Source organism: Salvelinus sp. IW2-2015, linkage group LG23, assembly GCF_002910315.2.
Source record: "Salvelinus sp. IW2-2015 linkage group LG23, ASM291031v2, whole genome shotgun sequence".
Classification (NCBI taxonomy): Eukaryota; Metazoa; Chordata; class Actinopteri; order Salmoniformes; family Salmonidae; genus Salvelinus; species Salvelinus sp. IW2-2015.
Genome location: NC_036863.1, coordinates 3,074,782 through 3,095,917, shown reverse-complemented (window position 1 = coordinate 3,095,917; position 21,136 = coordinate 3,074,782). Strand labels below are relative to the sequence as shown.

Here is a 21,136-nt window from a genome sequence, read left to right as displayed (position 1 = left end):
GGAGAGAGGAGAACACGGAGCGAAGAGTGATCCGAGACGAGAGGGAGCGAGCGGAGAGAGTCACTGACTGACTCTTGGCTTTGCTTTAACCATTGTACATTGTTACAACACTTGTATTAATATAAATATAACATTGTTGTTGTAATTTGTCTTTATTGTTTTTATGATGAAACTTCTGTTATTTGGTAATGTTTACGGTAATTTGTTATTGTTTATTTCACTTTTGGTATTAATATCTAACCCCACCTTGCTTTCTCGCAAGTTCAACCACATGTCCCCAGTTGCCAAAAAATAGAACCCTTTGCTTGAGGAACGTTTGTGAATTGAAACGTGAAATTGAAGAGAGAGACGAGAGAGCAGAACAAGAGACTGAGAAGAGAGAGAGAGAGAGAAGAGAGATGACGAGGACGAAGAGAGAAGAGAAGAAGAGAGAGAGATGAAGAGAGGCAGCATAGGAGAGATCGAGAGAGAGAGAGAGAGGAGAGAGAGGAGAAGAGAGAAAGCAGATAGAATGAGGAGAGAAGAAGAGAGAGAGAAGAGAAGGATGAGACGAAGAGAGAACAAATTGCTCCCCAAGCCTACACGGCCAGAGATCTGAGAGGAGAGAAACAGCGATGCAGCAATCGACCACAGCCCAACTAGGTTCTTAGCGGGTTTCTGACGCGCAGAGAGCGGAGGGATGAGAGAAACAGAACCCACAGCAACGTCCCAAAATTCGTTAGAAAACCCCATCTGTCATCTGGACCTTTGGTCACAACTACATATTGAAAGCTTCTCTCGTTTTGCACTCCATGAAATGTGTTCAGAATCCACAACAAACCAGAAAAGAAACAGACAGAAGACAGAGAAGAGAGAAAGAAGAAAGAAGAAAACAGGACTGGAACTTCCAGCCTGTAATTGAATTTACAAATAACATATCTTATGCTACCCCTCAATGACAGCAGTTTATGTCCCTTTTTCCAACATCCCCACAAAATTCAAGATGATCAAATTAAAAAATTCAATTCATTTCTGCGGGTGGAACTGACATGATGTACACGAACCCAAAACAGCTGCAAGTGTGCGCATTGCATCCATCGTACGGCCATCGTCCATAAAGTATTTTTGGTTCCCCCCAACAACCAAACGTCGGATTCACAACACGCACGCGTCAGTTTATTTTAAAATACCAACAAACAAACTCTAACCAATACATTAATTGGAGGGACAGGTATCGGACAATCGTTTCCCTAATGAAGAAAAAAAGGCAATTTTAAACCCATTATGGGCAAATTTTTAGCTAGCTTAGCTTTTTGCACTCAATTGTGAAAACATTCCTAGAAACATTTATATAATCAGACACCGAAAGACCACCATACTCATTAGGCGAGAATAATAACATCCAGCTACATAGCTTGAGGATTTTCACATTAGCACTCGCTCTCTAATGCTAACCAGAGTTAATAATTGTGCGGTATTAATATTATTTGGACGAGGCACTGAGAGTTGAATCCCTACTGTTCGTTAACAGATGGAAAAAAACCAGACTGCTGACTATAAATGATCTACCTGCATTGCTCACACAAAAACCCTTGGCGCCCTCGCTGCGGAGCAGGCCACCATGACATATAACGCACTGTCCTTCCTTTATTAATAGTGAAATGAACAAATCACTCAACAATAAAACATTACTCCTTTGGCACAAAACTTACCAACCGGTCTTTCGTTGGTTTCCTCTTGTGGCATCCATAAGTAATGGAACAGAGTTGAATAGCAGTAATAAATTAACATCATAGTATCCCTACCACATGCGTGTAACTCTCTACATAACCGATTGGCCATGTATCGTCGTACAGGTAGCATGTCGTGTCGGTAAAACAAATTAAATTGTAACAGTATCTTCACATGTTTCAAATCTTGACTATCATGCAATGCCTCCTAACATTCAAAGTATTGAACTTCCCCATGCGATCATCATGGCTTGAGTAATTCTCGTATCCCAGAAGAGGTAGGGAGGAAGGACCCAGCTGTAATCGGAAATAACTGGAAGAGATCATCATCGTAGCACTGACAGCAGCATCAGGCAGGCAGCAGCATCACTGGCTGGGGGGTCAGGCGTCGCCCAGGAACAACATGGCTGATAATCCAAACCAATCAATGCCAGCGTGTCACCAGGGGCGTCGTCTAATTGCCTAGCACTAAACCTGGCCATGTGTTCTATGCTCCAAGGAGTGCAGTGAGTGACGTGAGTGAGTGAGTGAGAGCAGTGAGTAGAGTAGATGAGAGTGAGTGAGTGAGTTGAGTGAGTGAGTGAGTGAGTAGTGCAGTGAGTGATGAGTGAGTGAGTGGGAGTGTTATGGCCTTACAGGGATGTGAAGTACGTGAAGACGATAAGATGTCAGGAGGATGCTGTGAGCTCAATAGTCCTGAGGAGGCTGCAAGACAGTAGCTACTGTTGATTGCCTAGTGAGGACAGACCGGTGAGTAAGCTTAGTGGAATGAGCTAGAATAGTGAGTGATTACATATTTACAAATGTAACAGTTCCACAGCAAGAGCCATGTAATCAATTGTGATTGCCTCACAAACTGGAAAAGCGGGTTGTCTTAAACATAGAGATTTTAACAAATGCACTCTTCACCATTTATCCCTACTCTATACTACTCTTACAAACTCTCTACTCTCTACTTAATATTAACTCTCTACCAACCTCAACTCCTCCTCTACTACTCTCTACCTCTACTCTACTAAATTATATCTAACTCTCTAACTCTACCCCTCTACTTCTCACAACTCCACTCCTCGCTACTCTCTACTACTCTCGACTTTCTACTACTCTCTACTACTCTCTACTCTCTACTACTCCTCTACTCTCTACTTACTCTCTACGTACTCTCATACTACTCTCACTAACCTCTCTACTCTCTACTAATATATACTGCTCTACAAACGCTCTACTACTAATATACTCTCTACTACTCTCTACTCTCTACTACTCTTCTACCTACTCTCTACTAAATATATCTACACTCTCTACGACATATCCACTACTATCCTCCTACTCACTTCCTACTTTTATCATACAACTCTTCTACATTACTTACTTTTTTTTTTTCTATACTCCTATCGCACTACAGTCTCTACTCCTCTACTACTCTCTACTCCTCTCTAACTCTCTACTAATATAAGCTAATTCTCCAATACTCTCTACTACTCTAGCTCTACTACTCATCGTCTACTACCTTATCTACCCTCTACTACTCTACTCACACCTCTACTCTCTACTACTCTCTACTCTCTCTACTACTCTCTACCCCTCTCTCTACTCGAACTCTCATATTATCCTACAACCCTTTATACAGTACTCTCTACCCTATATCTCTTCTACTCTATTACTATTCTACCTTACTCCTCTACTACTCCTCTCTTACCTCCTCTCTATCCTACTCTCTACACTCTTCTACTCACTCTCTACTACTCCTACCTACTACTCTCTACTCTCACTCTCTACTACGCTCTACTCTCTATACTCTCTACTACTCTACTACTTTCTCTACTCTCTACTACTCTCTACTCTCTACTCCTCTCTACTCTCTACTCTCTACTACTCTCTACTCTCTACTCTCTACTACTCTCTACTCTCTACTACTCTCTACTCTCTACTACTCTCTACTCTATACTACTCTCTACTCTCTACTAATATATACTCTCTACTCCTCTCTACTACTCTTTACTCCTCTCTACTACTACCTATTCTCTACTCCTCTCTACTACTCTTTACTCCTCTCTACTACTATCTATTCTCTACTCCTCTCTACTACTCTCTACTCTCTACTACTCTCTACTAATATATACTCTCTACTCCTCTCTACTCTCTACTCCTCTCTACTACTCTTTACTCCTCTCTACTACTCTTTACTCCTCTCTACTACTATCTATTCTCTACTCCTCTCTACTCTCTACTCCTCTCTACTCCTCTCTACTACTCTTTACTCCTCTCTACTACTATCTATTCTATACTCCTCTCTACTACTCTCTACGCTCTACTACTATCTACTCTCTACTCCTCTCTAGTAAAAACTCATCTCACTCTCCACTACTCTACACTCTACTACTCTCTACTCTATACGCTATACTACCCTCTACTACTCCATACTCTACACGCTCTACTACTCTCTATTTCCCTCTACTACTCTCTACTACTATATACTCTCTACTAATCTATACTCTACTACTCTCTACTCTCTACTACTCTATACTCCACTACTCTCTACTACTCTATACTCTATACTACTCTCTACTACTCTATACTCCTCTACTCTCCTCTACTCTATACTCTATACTACGCTCTACTCTCTACTACTCTATACTCTCTACTACTCTCTACGCTCTACTTCTCTCTACTCTCTACTACTCTATACTCTCTACTACACTATACTACTCTATACTACTCTCTACTACTCTATACTCTCTACTCTCTACTCGCTACTACTCTCTACTCTCTACTACTCTATACTACTGTCTACTCTCCACTACTCTCTACTCTCTACTACTCTCTACTCTCTATTACTCTCTACTCTCTACTACTCTCTTCTCTCGACTACTCTAAACTCTCTACTACTCTATACTCTCTACTACTCTAAACTCTACTACTCTATACTCTCTACTACTCTAAACTCTACTACTGCTGCTGCTACTCTATACGCTCTACTACTCCATACACTCTTCTACTCTCTACTACTCTCTTCTACTCTCTACTACTCCATACTCTCTTCTACTCTCTACTACTCTATACTCACTCCTACTCTATACTCTCTGCTACTCTCTACTACTCTATACTCTCTGCTACTCTATACTCTCTGCTACTCTCTACTACTCTCTACTCTCTGCTACTCTATACTCTCTACTACGCCATACTCTCTTCTACTCTCTACTACTCTATACTCTCTTCTACTCTACACTCTCTACTCTCTACTACTATATACTCTCTACTACGCTATACTCTCTTCTACTCTACACTCTCTACTCTCTACTACTATATACTCTCTAATACTCTCTACTACTCTCTACTACCTACTACTCTATACTTTCTACTACTCTCTACTCTATACTCTCTACTATCTCTACTACTATATACTCTCTACTACTCTAAACTCTACTACTCTCTACTACTCTATACTCTATACTACTCTCTACTCTATACTCTCTACTATCTCTACTACTATATACTCTCTACTACTCTCTACTCTCTACTATCTCTACTACTATATACTCTCTACTACTCTAAACTCTACTACTCTATACTATCTACTACTATATACTCTCTAATACTCTCTACTCCTCTCTACTACCTACTACTCTATACTCTCTACTCTCGACTCTCTACTACTCTATAATATATACTCACTACTACTCTATACTCTCGTTTACTCTCTACTACTCTCTACTACTCTATACTCTCGCTTACTCTATACTGTCTACTACTCTCTACTCTCTATTAGGGATGCAAAGGGTTGGAAACTTTCCGGTAAATTTCCAGAATTTTTCCAGACATTTTCCACGGGAAGTTAAGCCCTGGAATTTGGGGAATTTTGCTGAAATTCATCAAAAAAGTTAGCTTATAACATTGAGCCTTTTTTGTGGGATACACATAAGGCAATTCTAGGTCTTGTGGCATATTTTGGTTAAACTATCCCCAATTCAATGGAATTGCAACCCTCTGCACGCACAGTGGATTCTTCCATCACATGTGCAGTGCACTCTTCCATCACATGTACAGCTGATTCTCAAGATCTTGCACACTAATGAGATGCTATTGCTCCCACACTACTARACTGTCTGAGCCAAGTACTACATGCGTTCTGGTAAGTTTTGATTACAATACTGGGTGAGGTGAATATATTTTATATGACATACATGATTTTTTGTTAACTAGTAAATAGTAGCCTACAGCAAAGTGTGTTTAAATCATTTCTAACTTGTTAACAATTTCTGCTAGTTAGTTTTTGCTACCATGTGGGTTTTAGCTTGCTTGAGCCTGCTAACTGAGTGTTAATTCACCTGTTTCCATACATGTTTCATATTAAAACATATATCTTACAAAGGAGTTGTTTAATCTAATTGCTTAACTATTTATCTGTACATGGAATTGTATTTATTTATTTTTTCAAAAAAAAAAAAAAACTCTTTACAGGAAAATGCCAAGGGCACTATCTGATGTGTGGAGACATTTCACTGCAGCTAATGTAGAAGGAAAAGCTATGCACATTTGCAAATACTGTGCCAAATCTTATGTGAAGAATGCAACAAAGATGCAGAATCATCTGGCCAAGTGCATAAAGTTCCCTCAGTGCTCACAACAAGCAACCTCTGACAAAAGTCCCTCTACTTCTATTCGAGGTGAAAATGATGAATCAGACACCTTACCGATAGCAACAGCTCATGGTCCCTCCTGGAATCAGAAGTTTTTTTGACTCAATGGAGTAAATTTGTCCATTGAGAAATGCTGATGAATGTCTTGCTCGAGCTGTGTATGCAACTGGTTCACCTCTGATGCTCACAGGCAATGTTTTGGATATGTGGAGACACCCAGCCAGCACCTGCCCTTCATTCTCATTCTGCTGAGTCCCTTGACAGAGAGAGAGAGCCGTCTCAGCTCAGCTCTTGCTCTTTTTTATTTTTCTATACCGTCATTTACTTTGAGTCTCCATTGTTATTTGTGACTCTCAGTTCCATTTCATTACATTACACATAAGAGTCATTGTCAATTGACAAAGGCGTTAAGCATAAGGACCTTACCTTTCATATCAGCGAGAAATGGATACACACCTTTAATAGTGTTAGGGTTAGTGTTCCCACATGGCCACATCTCCATGTTGTACAGCCGTGTTTACAGAAGACAGACTGCAGATGGAGGGACCACCTATACTAATTAGCATGCTCCGAACACCTGCGTGTATGGAAGAAGTCTTCCAGAAACTTGCTATCTCTGATAACGTGCTGTCTCTGAAACGTGCTGTCTCTCTCTGAATACGTGTGCATGTCTCTTGAAACTGCTGTCTCTGAAATGTGCTGTCCTGTCTTGGAAACGTGCTGTACTGAACGTGCTATCTCTCTGAAACGTGCTGTCCTCTGAAACGTGCTGTCTCTGAAACGTGCTGTCTCTGAAACGTGCTGTCTCTGAAGTGCTGTCTGAAATGTGCTGTCTCTGAAACGTGCTGTCTCTGAAACGTGCTGTCTTCTGAAACATGCTGTCTCTGAAATGTGCTGTCTCTGAAACGTGCGTGTCACTGAAACGTGCTATCTCTGAAACGTGCTGGTCTCTGAAACGTGCTGTCTCTGAAACGTGCTGTCTCTGAAACGTGCTGTCTCTGAAACTGTGCTGTCTCTGAAACGTGCTGTCCTGAAACGTGCTTCTCTGAAACGTGCCTGTCCTGAACTGCTATCTCTGAAACGTGCTGTCACTGAAACGTGCTGTCACTGAAACGTGCTATCTCTGAAACGTGCTGTCTCTGAAACGTGCTGTCACTAAACGTGCTGTCTCTGGAACATGTTCACTGAAACGTGCTGTCTCTAAAACGTGCCTGTCACTGGAAACGCGTGTCTCTGAAACGTGCTTGTCTCTGAAAACCGTGCTGTCTCTGAAACGTGCTGTCTCTGAACGTGCTACCACACGTGCTGTCTCTGTGAAACGTGCTGTCTCTGAAACGTGCTGTCTCTGAAACGTGCTGTCTCTGAAACACGCTGTCTCTGAAACGTGCTGTCTCTGAAACGTGCTGTCTCTGAAACGCTGTCTCTGAACACGTGCTGTCTCTGACGTGCTGTCTCTAGAAACGTGCTGTCCTCTGTGAAACGTGCTGTCTCTGAAACGCTGCACTGTTCTGAAAACGTGCTGTCTCTGAAAGTGCTGTCTCTGAAACACGCTGTCTCTGAAACGTCTGTCATCTGAACGTGCTCGTCTCTTGTCTGAAACGTGCTGTCTCTGAAACACGCGCCTCCCTGAAGTGCTGTCTCTGAAACGTGCGTCTCTGAAACTACGCTGGTCTCGAAACGTGCTTGTCTCTGAAACGTTTGGCGATTATTTTGATGTATATGAAAGTAAAGGGCTTTATTGTTTCTAGAACCGTATCGTAATTGAAGAATTGATTCCCAGTTTAAATGGAGTATTTATATAAGGCCATGTTACAGGTAAGAAACCAATTTTTCCTTTGTGTTGTGTGTGTGTGAGCGTGTGTGTGTTCGTATGAGCATGTGTGTGCGTGTGAGCATGTGTTTGTGCGTGCGTGTATGTGCACGTGCGTGTGTGTGTGTGTGTGTGTGTGCATATTTCTGAAACTCATAAATGACTTAGCACAAATAAACCATACACTCTGAACATTCTGTTATGGCAGCATTACTCATCCAACTGAAACACTCTTTAGGTCACATATGTACTTAGAACATCAATCATCTCCAACTCTCATTCAGTGGAGTGAGGCGTTGCTTGTGTGCTTGCGATAAGTTTTTTTTTCTGTTGGGAGAAAAAAGGCCTAGTAAGTTAAGTTAAGATAATTATATGATTAATTTGCTTTGGATGAGGCTCTCTCGCTAATGTGTGTGGCAGGCACTGGACGTGGCTACTACTGCTGCTGCATTTGCTGCTACTGCTACTGTACATCACTACTACTACTACTTCTACTACTACTACTTAGGTACCTACTACTACTACTACTACTACTACTACTGCTACTACTTGCTACTACTACTACTACTACTTAGGCTACCACTACTACTACTACTACTTACTACTACTACTACTTACTACTACTACATGCTACTACTACTGCTACTACTACTACTACACTAGGCTACCACTACTACTACTACTGCTACTACTACTACTACTACTACTACTACTACTGCTGCTACTGCTACTACTACTACTACTACTACTACTAGGCTACCACTACTACTACTACTGCTACTACTACTACTACTACTGCTGCTGCTGCTGCTGCTGCTGCTGCTACTACTACTACTACTACTACTGCTGCTGCTGCTGTGTGAGCCACGTGGCATGCTGTGTGAGCCACTTGGCATGCTGTGTGAGCCACTTGGCATGCTGTGTGCGCCACTTGGCATGCTGTGTGTGCCACTTGGCATGCTGTGTGAGCCACTTGGCATGCTGTGTGAGCCACTTGGCATGCTGTGTGAGCCACTTGGCAGCTGCCGTGAAAGCCACTTGGCATGCTGTGTGAGCTACTTGGCATGCTGTGTGAGCCACTTGGCATGCAGTGTGTGGTCAAACATCCTGCCTCCCTGCTTGCAGAGAATGAGAGAGCCAGCCACAACCTGCCCTCCGAGCCCCAGCAGACAGCTTGAAACCCGTCCCTCCACCCCCCTCCCCACTTTAATTGAGTCCTCCTAATGCCCCCTTTTATTTCGACATGATATGTTAATATGTTACGCTTTGCTGCATCAGATACCAAGAGACCTCAGTCTTCTTTTGTTTTGTGTTTAATGAAGGAAGACGTCCCTCCCCCTTTTCCCGGATAAAGTAACTATGGGGAATTTGGCCGTGCTCAACTCAACTGGGAGCAATCGCAGGGAGGTGAGGCATATATACTCTGAGCGCTTCATCCATCAACACAATCTGCTATGGAGAGACGATGTGTGAGCTTCCTACACAGATCCGTCTCTTTCTCCCCAGTCAGCGCTAGGCTGGGAGGATAGTCAGAATACACCACTGCTCATTCAGCTCAATCAGTCACGCAAGGCAGCCAGCCCCCCAAAAAGATCCTACGGCACACAAATCAGACTGAGTTAAAAGAAAGTCTCTCATTTGAATTCCCCTCCACCAAACAGAAGGTGATAGCGCATTGCGCCGTGCAGTCTGCAAGAGAAGGCCCTCCTTGTCTCCAGGTCAAATACCTCCATCTCATCTCCCAGCTGTGGGAGGGAATGCCAGGCATGGTCGATCAAGCCTCTCCACTCTGCCACAAAGGYAGCAAGGCAGAAGAGATCCTCCTCTCAGTCAGTCACAACCCCACTCAGACAAGCTTCACAGCCTCTGTTTGTGTTGAATATTTCATTGTCTCTCTCTTCCTCTGCCGGCTCCTCAAATGACCTTTAACGGCACAGCCAAACTTCCCCTCTCTCTGCTCTCCTTCCTCACTGCCAGACTCCATCTCACAATAATTATAGTCAAACACTCTGCAGAACCCTCTCTTCTATCAAAATTCAACAGCACCTAAAGTGGTAATAGCACTAAACAAGTGATGGGGGGGGGGGGAAATCGTTACAGTTACATATCGCAATATTATTTCTGAAGATATTGTGTTTTTTGCTAGGTAGCGTTAGATAGCGCTAGTTGGCTGTACCGGCACCAAAACTCTGGTATTTTTCATCTTATAGCTTGTTCTCCATCTTCTTTTTAAAATAGTGAACCAAAATGTTTTAAATACTTTTATTTCCATGACTGACCAAAACTCCTTTTCTCTCTTCTCTTTCTGCAGAAGACATATAGTGACAATATTACATTTAGCTGATGCTCTTATCCAGAGTGACTTWCAGTAGTGAGAGCAATACATTTTCATACTTGTCCCCCATGGGAATCAAACTCACAAGCCTGGTGTTGCAAACACCATGCTCTACCAATTGAGCCACACGGAACATATGGTGAATATGTGTGTAACATCAAATCTCAACAAAATCACAGCATCGAATCACAATACCTATAGAATCCTGGGAATTGCAATACATATTGTATGGGCACCTACGTCTATTGATAATATCATATTGTGAGGTCCCTGGCAATTCCCAGCCCTCACTCTCAGGACTGTATAAGAAATTGCAGCCCATTGATTTGATGTGCCGAGGGAWCAATGACCACTGCTATTGAGGCTAATGAAAGCAGAGCGTGAGTTAACAATGGATGAGGTCAATCCATTTCACTCTATGGTCTGGGTCTCCTCTCACTGTTAGTGACAGAGCTGCTCTATAAGAAACTTCAGGTCCATTTCAATTTCAACCTGGGTATCTACTCTGTATGTTAATAATGTGTAATAAATCCAGAAGAAACATCCAGTATGTCGTCAGGTACTGGGGATCACACACTGTTATATTCACACGGACGTTCAGCTTGCTAGCTTAAGTATTACAGAGATTCTCATGATGCATGAGATCTGGCTACCATGACAACCCAATTACCATTGTGTTCCCTGTACAGCTCCTAAGGAACTTACATCTGCATCCGTGAAGTTGATGCATTCCCAAAGATAACTCCTCAGGAACACTATATGTGCTTAAAGGAGTGGAATTCTAATATGAACAACGCTAGCAGGCAGCAACGTCGCAAAGTAGCATCTTAGCGCTGAGGGAAGAGTTGGTCTGTCTCAGTGAATTAAGAAATTAACTTTCAGAGTACCTTGAGTCTCTCTGACACTCCGTCAGTGAAGCTGATGGTAAACTCCTCCACCTTGGGCACCTTCATCTTGGATTTCTTCTGGTCCGTCTGGTACTCAGTCCGTGTCTTCACCACCACCTACAGAGAAAGGAGAGGACAAAACACAGTCAGTTACAGTGACACAGCAAAAAAACAATTCCCTTAGGGGTTAGCTGGACTTCAGTTAGACAGAGCCATCATACCGCACAGTCTTACTCTTATGTCATCACCGTGTTATGTCATCACCGTGTTATCTATTCAAGGGCAGAGAGAGAAACATAAAAACTCTAACCTCTGTCTCTGTCTCTGCCAAGCAACTGTCAGGGGTTGGCTATTTTAGGCACTGGCCTGTATGATGCACCCCAATCAGAACCAATCCCCTCTCTTTTAACACGATGTAGAGGAACAGAGAGTTGGGTAAGCAGAGGCCTGTCCCAGTAATGTCACTCTGCCATTCTTCACTGAAATTGGCTCAGAATAGCAGTCAAAACACAGAGGGGGAGAGAGWGATAAAAATGTGCACGTGATTACATCCTGAGTGCTCCCGAGTGGCGCAGCGGTTTAAGGCACTGCATCTCACTGCTAGAGGCGTCACTACAGACCCTGGTTCGATCCCGGGCTGTATCACAACCTTCTTAACTGACTTGCCTAGTCAAATAAAGGTTAAATTAAAACATGTAAAAAAAATCCACGTGAGCCTCATTGTGCTGCTTGTATGAAAGTCTCATTGAAGATTTCGTCAGAAAGTATACTCTGCAGTAAATGACTGATGAATTGAGGACATTGTACTGCTGGTTCCGTATCAGTGCTACAGGCCACTGTGACTGTACTGCTGGTTCCTTATCACTGCTACAGGCCACTGTGACTGTACTGCTGGTTCCGTCATCAGTGCTATAGGCCACTGTGACTGTACTGCTGGTTCCTTATCAGTGCTACAGGCCACTGTGACTGTACTGCTGGTTCCGTATCAGTGCTATAGGCACTGTGACTGTACTGCTGGTTCCTTATCACTGCTACAGGCCACTGTGACTGTACTGCTGGTTCCTCATCACTGCTACAGGCCACTGTGACTGTACTGCTGGTTCCGTTCACTGCTACAGGCCACTGTGACCGTACTGCTGGTTCCGTATCAGTGCTATAGGCCACTGTGACTGTACTCTGGTTCCTCATCACTGCTACAGGCCACTGTGACTGTCCTGCTGGTTCCTTATCACTGCCACGGTGACTGTACTGCTGGTTCCTTATCACTGCTACAGGCCACTGTGACTGTACTGCTGGTTCCTTACACTGCTACAGGCCACTGTGACTGTACTGCTGGTTCCTCATCACTGCTACAGGCACTGTGACTGTACTGCTGGTCCTTATCACTGCTACAGGCCACTGTGACTGTACTGCTGGTTCCGTATCAGTGCTACAGGGCACTGTGACTGTACTGCGGTTCCTTATCACTGATACAGGCCACTGTGACTGTACTGCTGGTTCCGTATCAGTGCTACAGGCCACGGTGACTGTACTGCTGGTTTCCTCATCACTGCTACAGGCCACTGTGACTGTACTGCTGGTTCCTTATCACTGCTACAGGCCACTGTGACTGACTGCGGTTCCTTATCACTGCTACAGGCCACTGTGACTGTACTGCTGGTTCCGTATCAGTGCTACAGGCCACTGTGACTGTACTGCGGGTCCTTACACTGCTACAGGCCACTGATGTTACTGCTGGTTCCTCACACTGCTACAGGCCACTATGACTGTGCTGCTGGTTCCTTATCACTGCTACAGGCCACTGTGACTGTACTGCGGTTCCTTATCACTGCTACAGGCCACATGTCACTATACTGTTCCTCTCAGATATCTATCTGCAGACAATCTTCCCCTGGACCTCTCTAACTTGACAAATTACAGGAACTGAATGGTGCTAGCGCTTCCAATAATAGGATCAAGTAATACATTTCCAAAATAATTGCACCTTCCACAAACCGTTGGTACCTCCTCTCTCCACAGCACAACCTGGAATTAACGGCATTATATTGTCCTGAAGTCTCCAAGAGACTCAGCTACTTGCCCTGAACTCTGCAATTACAGCCTCTCTAACTTCTTCCCCCATCATGTTGACATTTTATTTCCCCCCTGAAATACCAGGCTGTCTGCACCCCATGCTTCTCTGTCTTTTTTAGAGACACTGTTATCATTACCACTGCCATTTCATTTCTCATTCATGGGGAAAAAGCAATATGTAGGCTACCCTTGGGTGAGGACATGCAGTTCCCCAGGTACAGTAGGTCATCCTAGGAGCTCCACTGAGTCAGATAATCAAACAGACTGTATTTGCATTATAATTTACCTTCAWCAAAAGGCTGATAATAAGATCACAGAAAGATCGTTGTCTAATCCTAGAACAGGATCCCATTTTATGTCATTATGSATAAGTCCCAAATGGCACCCTATTCCCTATTTAGTGCACTACTTTTAGCAATAGGGTKCTAGTCAAAGTAGTGCACCAAATAGGGAATGGGCTACCATTTGGGACGTATCCAATGACTTCCTGTCTGAATAATGCACATCAATGACTGCATCACTGCTACAAGGAATAAGGAGGTGAAACTTCAAAGAAACTCAAAATAATAAACCTACCAAGATAATAAGACTAGCAAGATAACAAAAAAAAGCCCCCAAATATTGTCTTTACATATTCTGCTAGATTCTCCTTTATGCTTTGGTGTGTACACTTTTCTAAGAAACACTGCAGTTATTCTGAGAGGAAACTCCAGGGTGAGTATTAGACGACTCACTTGTACAGTCACAACATGGCATCCCTCATCCAATAACCAACAAGCTCTTAGATGTTTGAGCCAAGTGATGGGTCATCCAACTCACCCTGTAAAACAGCAGCTTGTTCTCAAAGAAGTGCAATCAAAGGCTTGGCCTGGGGCCTGAATTCTTATGAAAACGATTGATTCAAAGTGCTACATGTACCACCCTTCATTACACTCCACAGCTCAGTTACTCTGCTGGTTTCCCACCCAATCAAGATATTGGAGACCCTGCGGCCTGCAGGCCCGTCACCGGCTGTCTAGATGGGATCAGGTCTAATTCCTCTCAGCACTGACCCACAGAGAAATTCTGTTTCCCTGGCCTGTTTTGTTCCCCTGTCTAGCCCTGTGTAGCACTGTCCAGCCCTGTGTAACCCTGTGTAGCCCTGTCCAGCCCTGTGTAACCCTGTGTAGCCCTGTCCAGCCCTGTCTAGCCCTGTCTAGCCCTGTTCAGCCATGTCTAGCCCTGTCCAGCCCTGTCTAGCCCTGTGTAGCCCTGTCTAGTCCTGTCTAGCCCTGTCCAACCCTGTCTAGCCCTGTTCAGCATGTCTAGCCCTGTCCAGCCCTGTCTAGCCCTGTTAGTCCTGTCCAGGCCCTGTCTAGCCCTGTGTAGTCCTGTCCAGCCCTGTCTAGCCCTGTGGTATTCCCTGTCCAGCCCCCTCTAGCCCTGTGTAGTCCTGTCCAGCCCTCTCTAGCCCTGTCTAGCCCTGTGTAGTCCTGTCTAGCCCTGTCGTCCTGTCAGTCCCTGTCTAGCCCTGTGTAGTCCTGTCCAGCCCTGTCTAGCCTGTGTAGTCCTGTCCAGCCTCTCAGCCCTGTGTAGTCCTGTCCAGCCCTCTCTAGCCCTGTGTAGTCCTGTCTAGCCCTGTGTAGTCCTGTCCAGTCCTGTCCAGCCCTGTGTAGTCCTGTCCAGCCCTGTGTAGTCCTGTCCAGCCCTGTCTAGCTCTGTGTAGCCCTTGTCCAGCCCTGTGTAGTCCTGTCCAGTCCTGTCCAGCCCTGTGTAGTCCTGTCCAGCCCGTCCAGCCCTGTCTAGCCCTGTGTGTCCTGTCCAGTCCTGTCCAGTCCTGTCCAGCCCTGTGTAGTCCTGTCCAGCCTGTCCAGCCCTGTGTAGCCCTGTGTAGTCCTGTCCAGCCCTGGTTAGCCCCTGTGTTAGTCTTGTCCAGCCTGTCCAGCCCTGGTTAGACTTAGAGGGATAACAACAGCTGTAGTTCCCTGGCAACTCCTCCAACACAGGATGACAGAATAGACTCAACCCCACAGTGTTTAGAGTTATGTTTGAAGGTACAATGTGTAAATACCCTTCAGACCTCTTGGCCTCTCTGTAATAATGTCCAGAGAGGGTGCCATGGTTGACTTTCTCTTCCATCTATTTCAGTCATTGTTTTATATTCACCTGATAAACAGTGACATTTTGCTGCGAAAAGACAGAGTCATTTGATTTTCTTTTTTGTTATTGTCCATATGTAGCTTGTTTTTGGTCACAGGTTCAGCAATGGCTGAAGAATTGCAACATTTACCTGGAGCTAACTCTGCAGATAGCACTGCTGGGTGATGTGAAAAGTCATAGTCAATTGATCAATAATATAATTTTTTACCTAAATTTCTTACCTAAAATGTGTATCTTTAATTTACAATCTGTAGAAACTATGAGAATAGAAAGGTTCTGYACTTTTGTGAAACATCACAGAATGTTTCACAATGTTGAACAATATATGGCAAATAGAAATAAAATGATCAGAGATAGATGGGAGGGGTTGAGGGGAGCTGAAGGGTGGGACTAAAAACAAATAAAAGATAACTAATGTATAATATACTGCGTCCATAAAATGTATATAGCACAGGAAGTTGGTGGCATCTTAATTGGGGAGAACGGGCTCGTGGTAATGGCTGGAGCGGAATTGGTGGAATGGTATCAAATACATCAAACACATGGTTTCCATATGGTTGATGCCATTCCATTCGCTCCGTTCCAGCAAGTCATTATTATGAGCCGTCCTCCCCGCAGCAGCCTCCAKRGTTATTTAGTATGTATGAACTGGAAGTAGAAGCCTAAGTGTTGTTGTCCATTAGTTTACTCCAATTAGGGGAGGGGTGGTAGGGTTAGGGGAAATAATAAAGGAAAATATATCAAATATATTAAAAATAATATCTATATTTATAAACAAAATATATATGGTGGATTGCAAATGATGCAGACAATTACATTGATAGAAGCTGCAATCTATCTGCAATGTTAAAGCTGATCCACCCCATAAAAATACATTATTTCCATATAACATACAGCCAAGAATCTCTGAGAAAACATGGTAACATCACCTCAGGCTGGGGAGGTTTTTAACCAGACGGTGAACATGGAATCTTGGGAATGCAGCAGAATGTGAACTGTACCCACAGCTATGCATCATCTGTAGCCCAACAAGACTACACTGTGTCTAGTCTACACACACCACTGCCCTCCAGAGCTCTGAGAGCCTGCCTAGACCACCTCTCAATCTCTGTCAGGGACGAACTAGATACTAGAATGACAGCGCTTTGAGGGGAATCTGAGAGACATTGATGTCCACTCTTCATAGAGACAACAAAGACTATTCAAACCCTCTGATGTCATGTCATGTCATTTCATGTCATTTTCACTGTTCATGGAAACACAGGACCACTGTAAACACATTATGAAATGAGCCTACACTGCATTGTTTCAAATGTCAATAATTTCCCATTAAAATAAATAACTCAACTGCATTTTCCAAGGCTGTATGCAAAGTAGAACCTTCATATTTTTTCTAGTTATCCAACCACCCTCGGAAAAATATTGGCATGGCACCTAGTCCACTTCAACAACTCCATCTCCAAACAACCAGCAATTATGTACTTATCCATTTTGACATTTTCTCTAAAGCAGCTGTTCCCATAATCACAGTCCAATAGCACTGCTCTTGACCCATTCCGACCCTCTGAATGGTATATCTTATATGACACTTGAGAGGCATGAATCAACGCATTGAAAATTCTGAATGGTGCTCCAATTCCTCCTAGGGCGGGCATGGGATAGACAGACAGATAAAGAGATAAAGCTGTTCTGTCTGTCTGTGTTTGTGTGCCATGCTGGCCAATGGATGCTCCGTCTCCCCAGAGTCTCCCTTTATAACACTGTTGTGGAAGGAGAGGCAGAACCTGCTATTGTGACCCTGCACCCCTAGTGAAATATGACACAGGTCTCTTTTGTAATGCTGCACGTCTGTGTGGAGTGACAGGCTACTCCAGTTAGCAGGTGTACTGAGAGATTGTGCCTTCCTCAGCAGAATTCAAGACGAGGGCTGAAGCACCACTCTGCAAAAGTGTCACGGTTCTTCTCCTAATGGTTACTATAGAGTGACGGGCTCGGCCTGCATGGGGCCACGGGCTCTGTTGTGCTGTCGATCAAATAAACCAAGAGCCAACCTCATGATCAGCTGGGAGCTGACAAATAAATCACAGGGAGAGGACAGTTATTTCTTTACATCCTCAATGTCAAATTAATATCAGCATTCCCTGCTGAAGTAAAACATGCATGAAATGACATCGGCAGATATGCCTTGTGACAACACAACAAAGGACCTGTCCTTCACTCCTATGAAAGAAAGAAAGAACTGCTGTGTTCATATGGAGAACACTAGCCGATCAGCTGTTATGATTGAAAATCCCTTCAAAATAAGATTCAATTATATGCATTATTAAACAATTACAAATATCATTACTCATATCAATCATATTAACACGTTCAGTTCAGTGATTCATTCATCATCATTCTGTGTAATAAGCAGCAGAAGTCGTCAGTGCTGGGCCAAAAAAATAAACCCCCCTTGTCAAAGTAAATTAGAGATTACATGTTTGCTGGCTTCCTTGAATGGATGATGTACATGCCAGTTATACACCTGCTTCTTTAATAGGTGCTTTAAACAAAGGAAGCAAGAGGGCAATTGAGATGACAGAAAGATGGGATTTCTGTTCAATTATGTAATGGCAATGGCAATAAATCAAGGACTGAGTCGGAGAGGAGAGCAGAGCAGACAGACAGTCCATTTTACCTTGTCTGGGGCTCCATACTGGAGGTTACCGACGTCCAGAGGGGTGATGAGCGGCACGTTTTGGAAGCCATCCTCCACACTGACGGGTTTAACGCCTTTGTCTTCTAGATTGCTCCCCAGTTTAACCATCTTTACTAATAGAAAATAGTGCACTTCTCAAGCAGATGCTGTAAATATAACAAAAACGATGTTAGTTCATTGTTCATGTGTCATTTATCAAACATTAAACATCTACTGACCATGCAAATCGATACGTTTGTTATTTAATCCAACCAAGTTTATTTAAACATTTAAATGACCTACATTGGATTTCAACTTTAACTTCATAATAACATCAAATATTGTAACAGGCTAATAAGACGCTATGAAAACCCGTTTAATTATTCAAAAGATTTTATAAATTAAATATGTGGGTGTGCAGGCTAACTTGAGATATCATTTTCCCCATCTAATTTATCAAAATTAATATATTCTACATTTAAAAAAGGTGGAAAATCACCTATTATGTTATCGGGCTGTTCATGGGGCTACACCTGCAGTAACCTAGCCTAGACTACCTCGTCTTTAGCGTCCAAAAACAGAATATGTCAAATAAAAACATCTACTTACGATGGACACACTTTTATAAATCCTTTTCGTTTCTTCGTCTGCTGTGTTGTAGGCTAATATCAAAGACGCGAGGCAAGGAACGCAGATGCAGACAGACCGGGCTAAAACGCAATCAAAGCTTAGTGGTGCTGATGCGAGAAAGTAGGCAGAGACTAGCAGATTCCATAGGCAACCCAGCCCCCAAAACCAAACACTGCCTCCTCACTTTATACTTGCAAACGGCACCACTAGGTGGATTTTTGAATGAAATCCCACATTTGTTTTGGCCGATTTGAATAAAACCATAAACCTCACTCAGATGTATTTTCTTAGTCTTTATCGCCATCTAGAGACCTGAAGTTATAACTGTGCGGCAGCGTTGGGTAGTAACGGATTACATGTTTCGGGATAACTAATTGAAGTAACTGTAATCAACCCGGATTATATAAAAAAAAATGTCTAATCGGATTACAGTAAATAATCCGCCCAACACTTACTGTGCCTGTCTGTATCTCTCCCTCTGCATAATAAATAGCCATCTCTATAAAACTGCCTTCACATCATCTAGTAACTTTGTAAATAACAGCATATGACTGGGAAAATCCACTTGAACGCCAATTCAATTGATAATTACAAGTGGGAAACTCATCTATCATCCCCGTTCTCCCCTGCACCTCTCTGACGTTACTTGTCAACAAAAAAAATACATTACGCATGGCGGCGTCATCAGCAGTAGTTTATTGATTCTGTTCATCTTCCTTTTGATTTAGAAAGTGAAAGCAGCTCTGGATATACTTTTCGTCGGCAAAAAAGAGCAAAACACTCACAAACCTTCTAATGACCACCATGTTTGATGGTATTTCCCAGTTCAAAACGTGAAAGCACACATCTCGTATTTACGACTTCGCAACTGGTAATTACCACATTCCCACTTGGTTAGAAAGTAGAACTGAGGAGCAGTTAAATACAATATGGGAGAAATAACATTCAAATGGACATTGTCAGTGCCGTTTCTAGACATAAACGGCCACTTCAACAGTCATTGGCCACAACTCAATGTACTGTTTAGTTAGGATTGATAGTAGGACACAACTAACAATTGCATAGTGCTTCAGCAGTTTGGTAGTGTGTCAGCAGTTTTCGCCTTGTTATGTCAGTCACTGACGTTAACTCAATTAGCCCATGTCAGCTAACATTAGTCTTGACAGCTATCTAAACCTTTAAATAATCATGGKCGAATTACTGACCGGGCACTCAAGCTACCTAGGCACCATCACCTGCAGGGGTCCCCCATTGATTTAGTCACTCTCACTCAGATATCATATGAACATTGCATAAGACATGGCAAAATGTGTAGCATTGCAGGAAATTTGCTTTAAAACAGCAGTGTTCTTTCCGCCCCATGGCAAAATGAGTAGCATTGCATGAAATTAATTTTAAAACTGCTTAAAGGTTTTCTCTGCCCCATGAAAAAAAAATGGATTACAGAAAATGTGCTTTAAAACTGCAATATTTTCTCCACGCCATTAACGTTAAAGCCACACATTTTTCTCTCCACCACCAAGACGGGGCAGCTAAACTGTTTTGCCCGCGAGATGGGGGGCCCCACCAAAAATGCTAGAAATGGCCKTGGACATTACAATTCAAAATCCAAAATTTTTGAGATGTTTTGAGATGTTAAAAGTTGTCTGATGTCAAGATGAGTCCATGTGCCAGATCATCTATACACTGAGTATACCAAACATTAAGAACACCTTCCTAATATAGAGTTGCACCCCCTTTTGCACTCATGACCTCTACAAGGTGTCGAAAGCATTCCAGAGGGATGCTGGTCCATGTTGATTCCAATGCTTCCCACAGTTGTGTCAAGTTGACTGGATGTCCTTTGAGTGGTGGACCATTCTTGATACACACAGGAAACTGTTGAGTGTGAAAAACCCAGCAGCGTTGCAGTTCTTGACACAAACCGGTGCYCCTGGCACCTACTACCACACCCCGTTCAAAGGCACTTATAACTTGTCTTGCCTGATCATAATATATATTATAACTTAAATAACTTAAATAATTGAAATAATTGAAAATGTTAGCCTATGTTTTTTCTGTCTGTATGTACAGTGCATTCGGAAAGTACAGTGCCTTGCAAAAGTATTTATCCCCCTTGGCGTTTTTCCTGCTTTGTTGCATTACAACCTGTAATTTAAATTTATTTTTATTTGGATTTCATGTAATGGACATACACAAAATAGTCCAAATTGGTGAAGTGAAATGGAAAAAATAA

At 43.0% G+C, this 21,136-nt stretch overlaps 1 protein-coding gene across 1 annotated transcript in view; it reads right to left on the bottom strand.

Annotated features, from left to right (window-relative positions):
• The window catches only part of LOC111950221 (neuronal vesicle trafficking-associated protein 1-like), a 36,496-nt gene extending 17,429 nt beyond the window's left edge, over window positions 1–19,067 (bottom strand). The window contains exons 1-3 of the mRNA XM_023967637.2: window positions 18,880–19,067; window positions 18,271–18,437; window positions 11,382–11,498 (exon numbers count right to left, since the gene is read on the bottom strand). Coding sequence (XP_023823405.2) covers window positions 11,382–11,498; window positions 18,271–18,399 — 246 coding nt within the window. The 5' untranslated portion in view covers window positions 18,400–18,437; window positions 18,880–19,067. The remainder of the gene's footprint in view (window positions 1–11,381; window positions 11,499–18,270; window positions 18,438–18,879) is intronic.
• Between the last annotated feature and the right edge of the window lie 2,069 nt (window positions 19,068–21,136).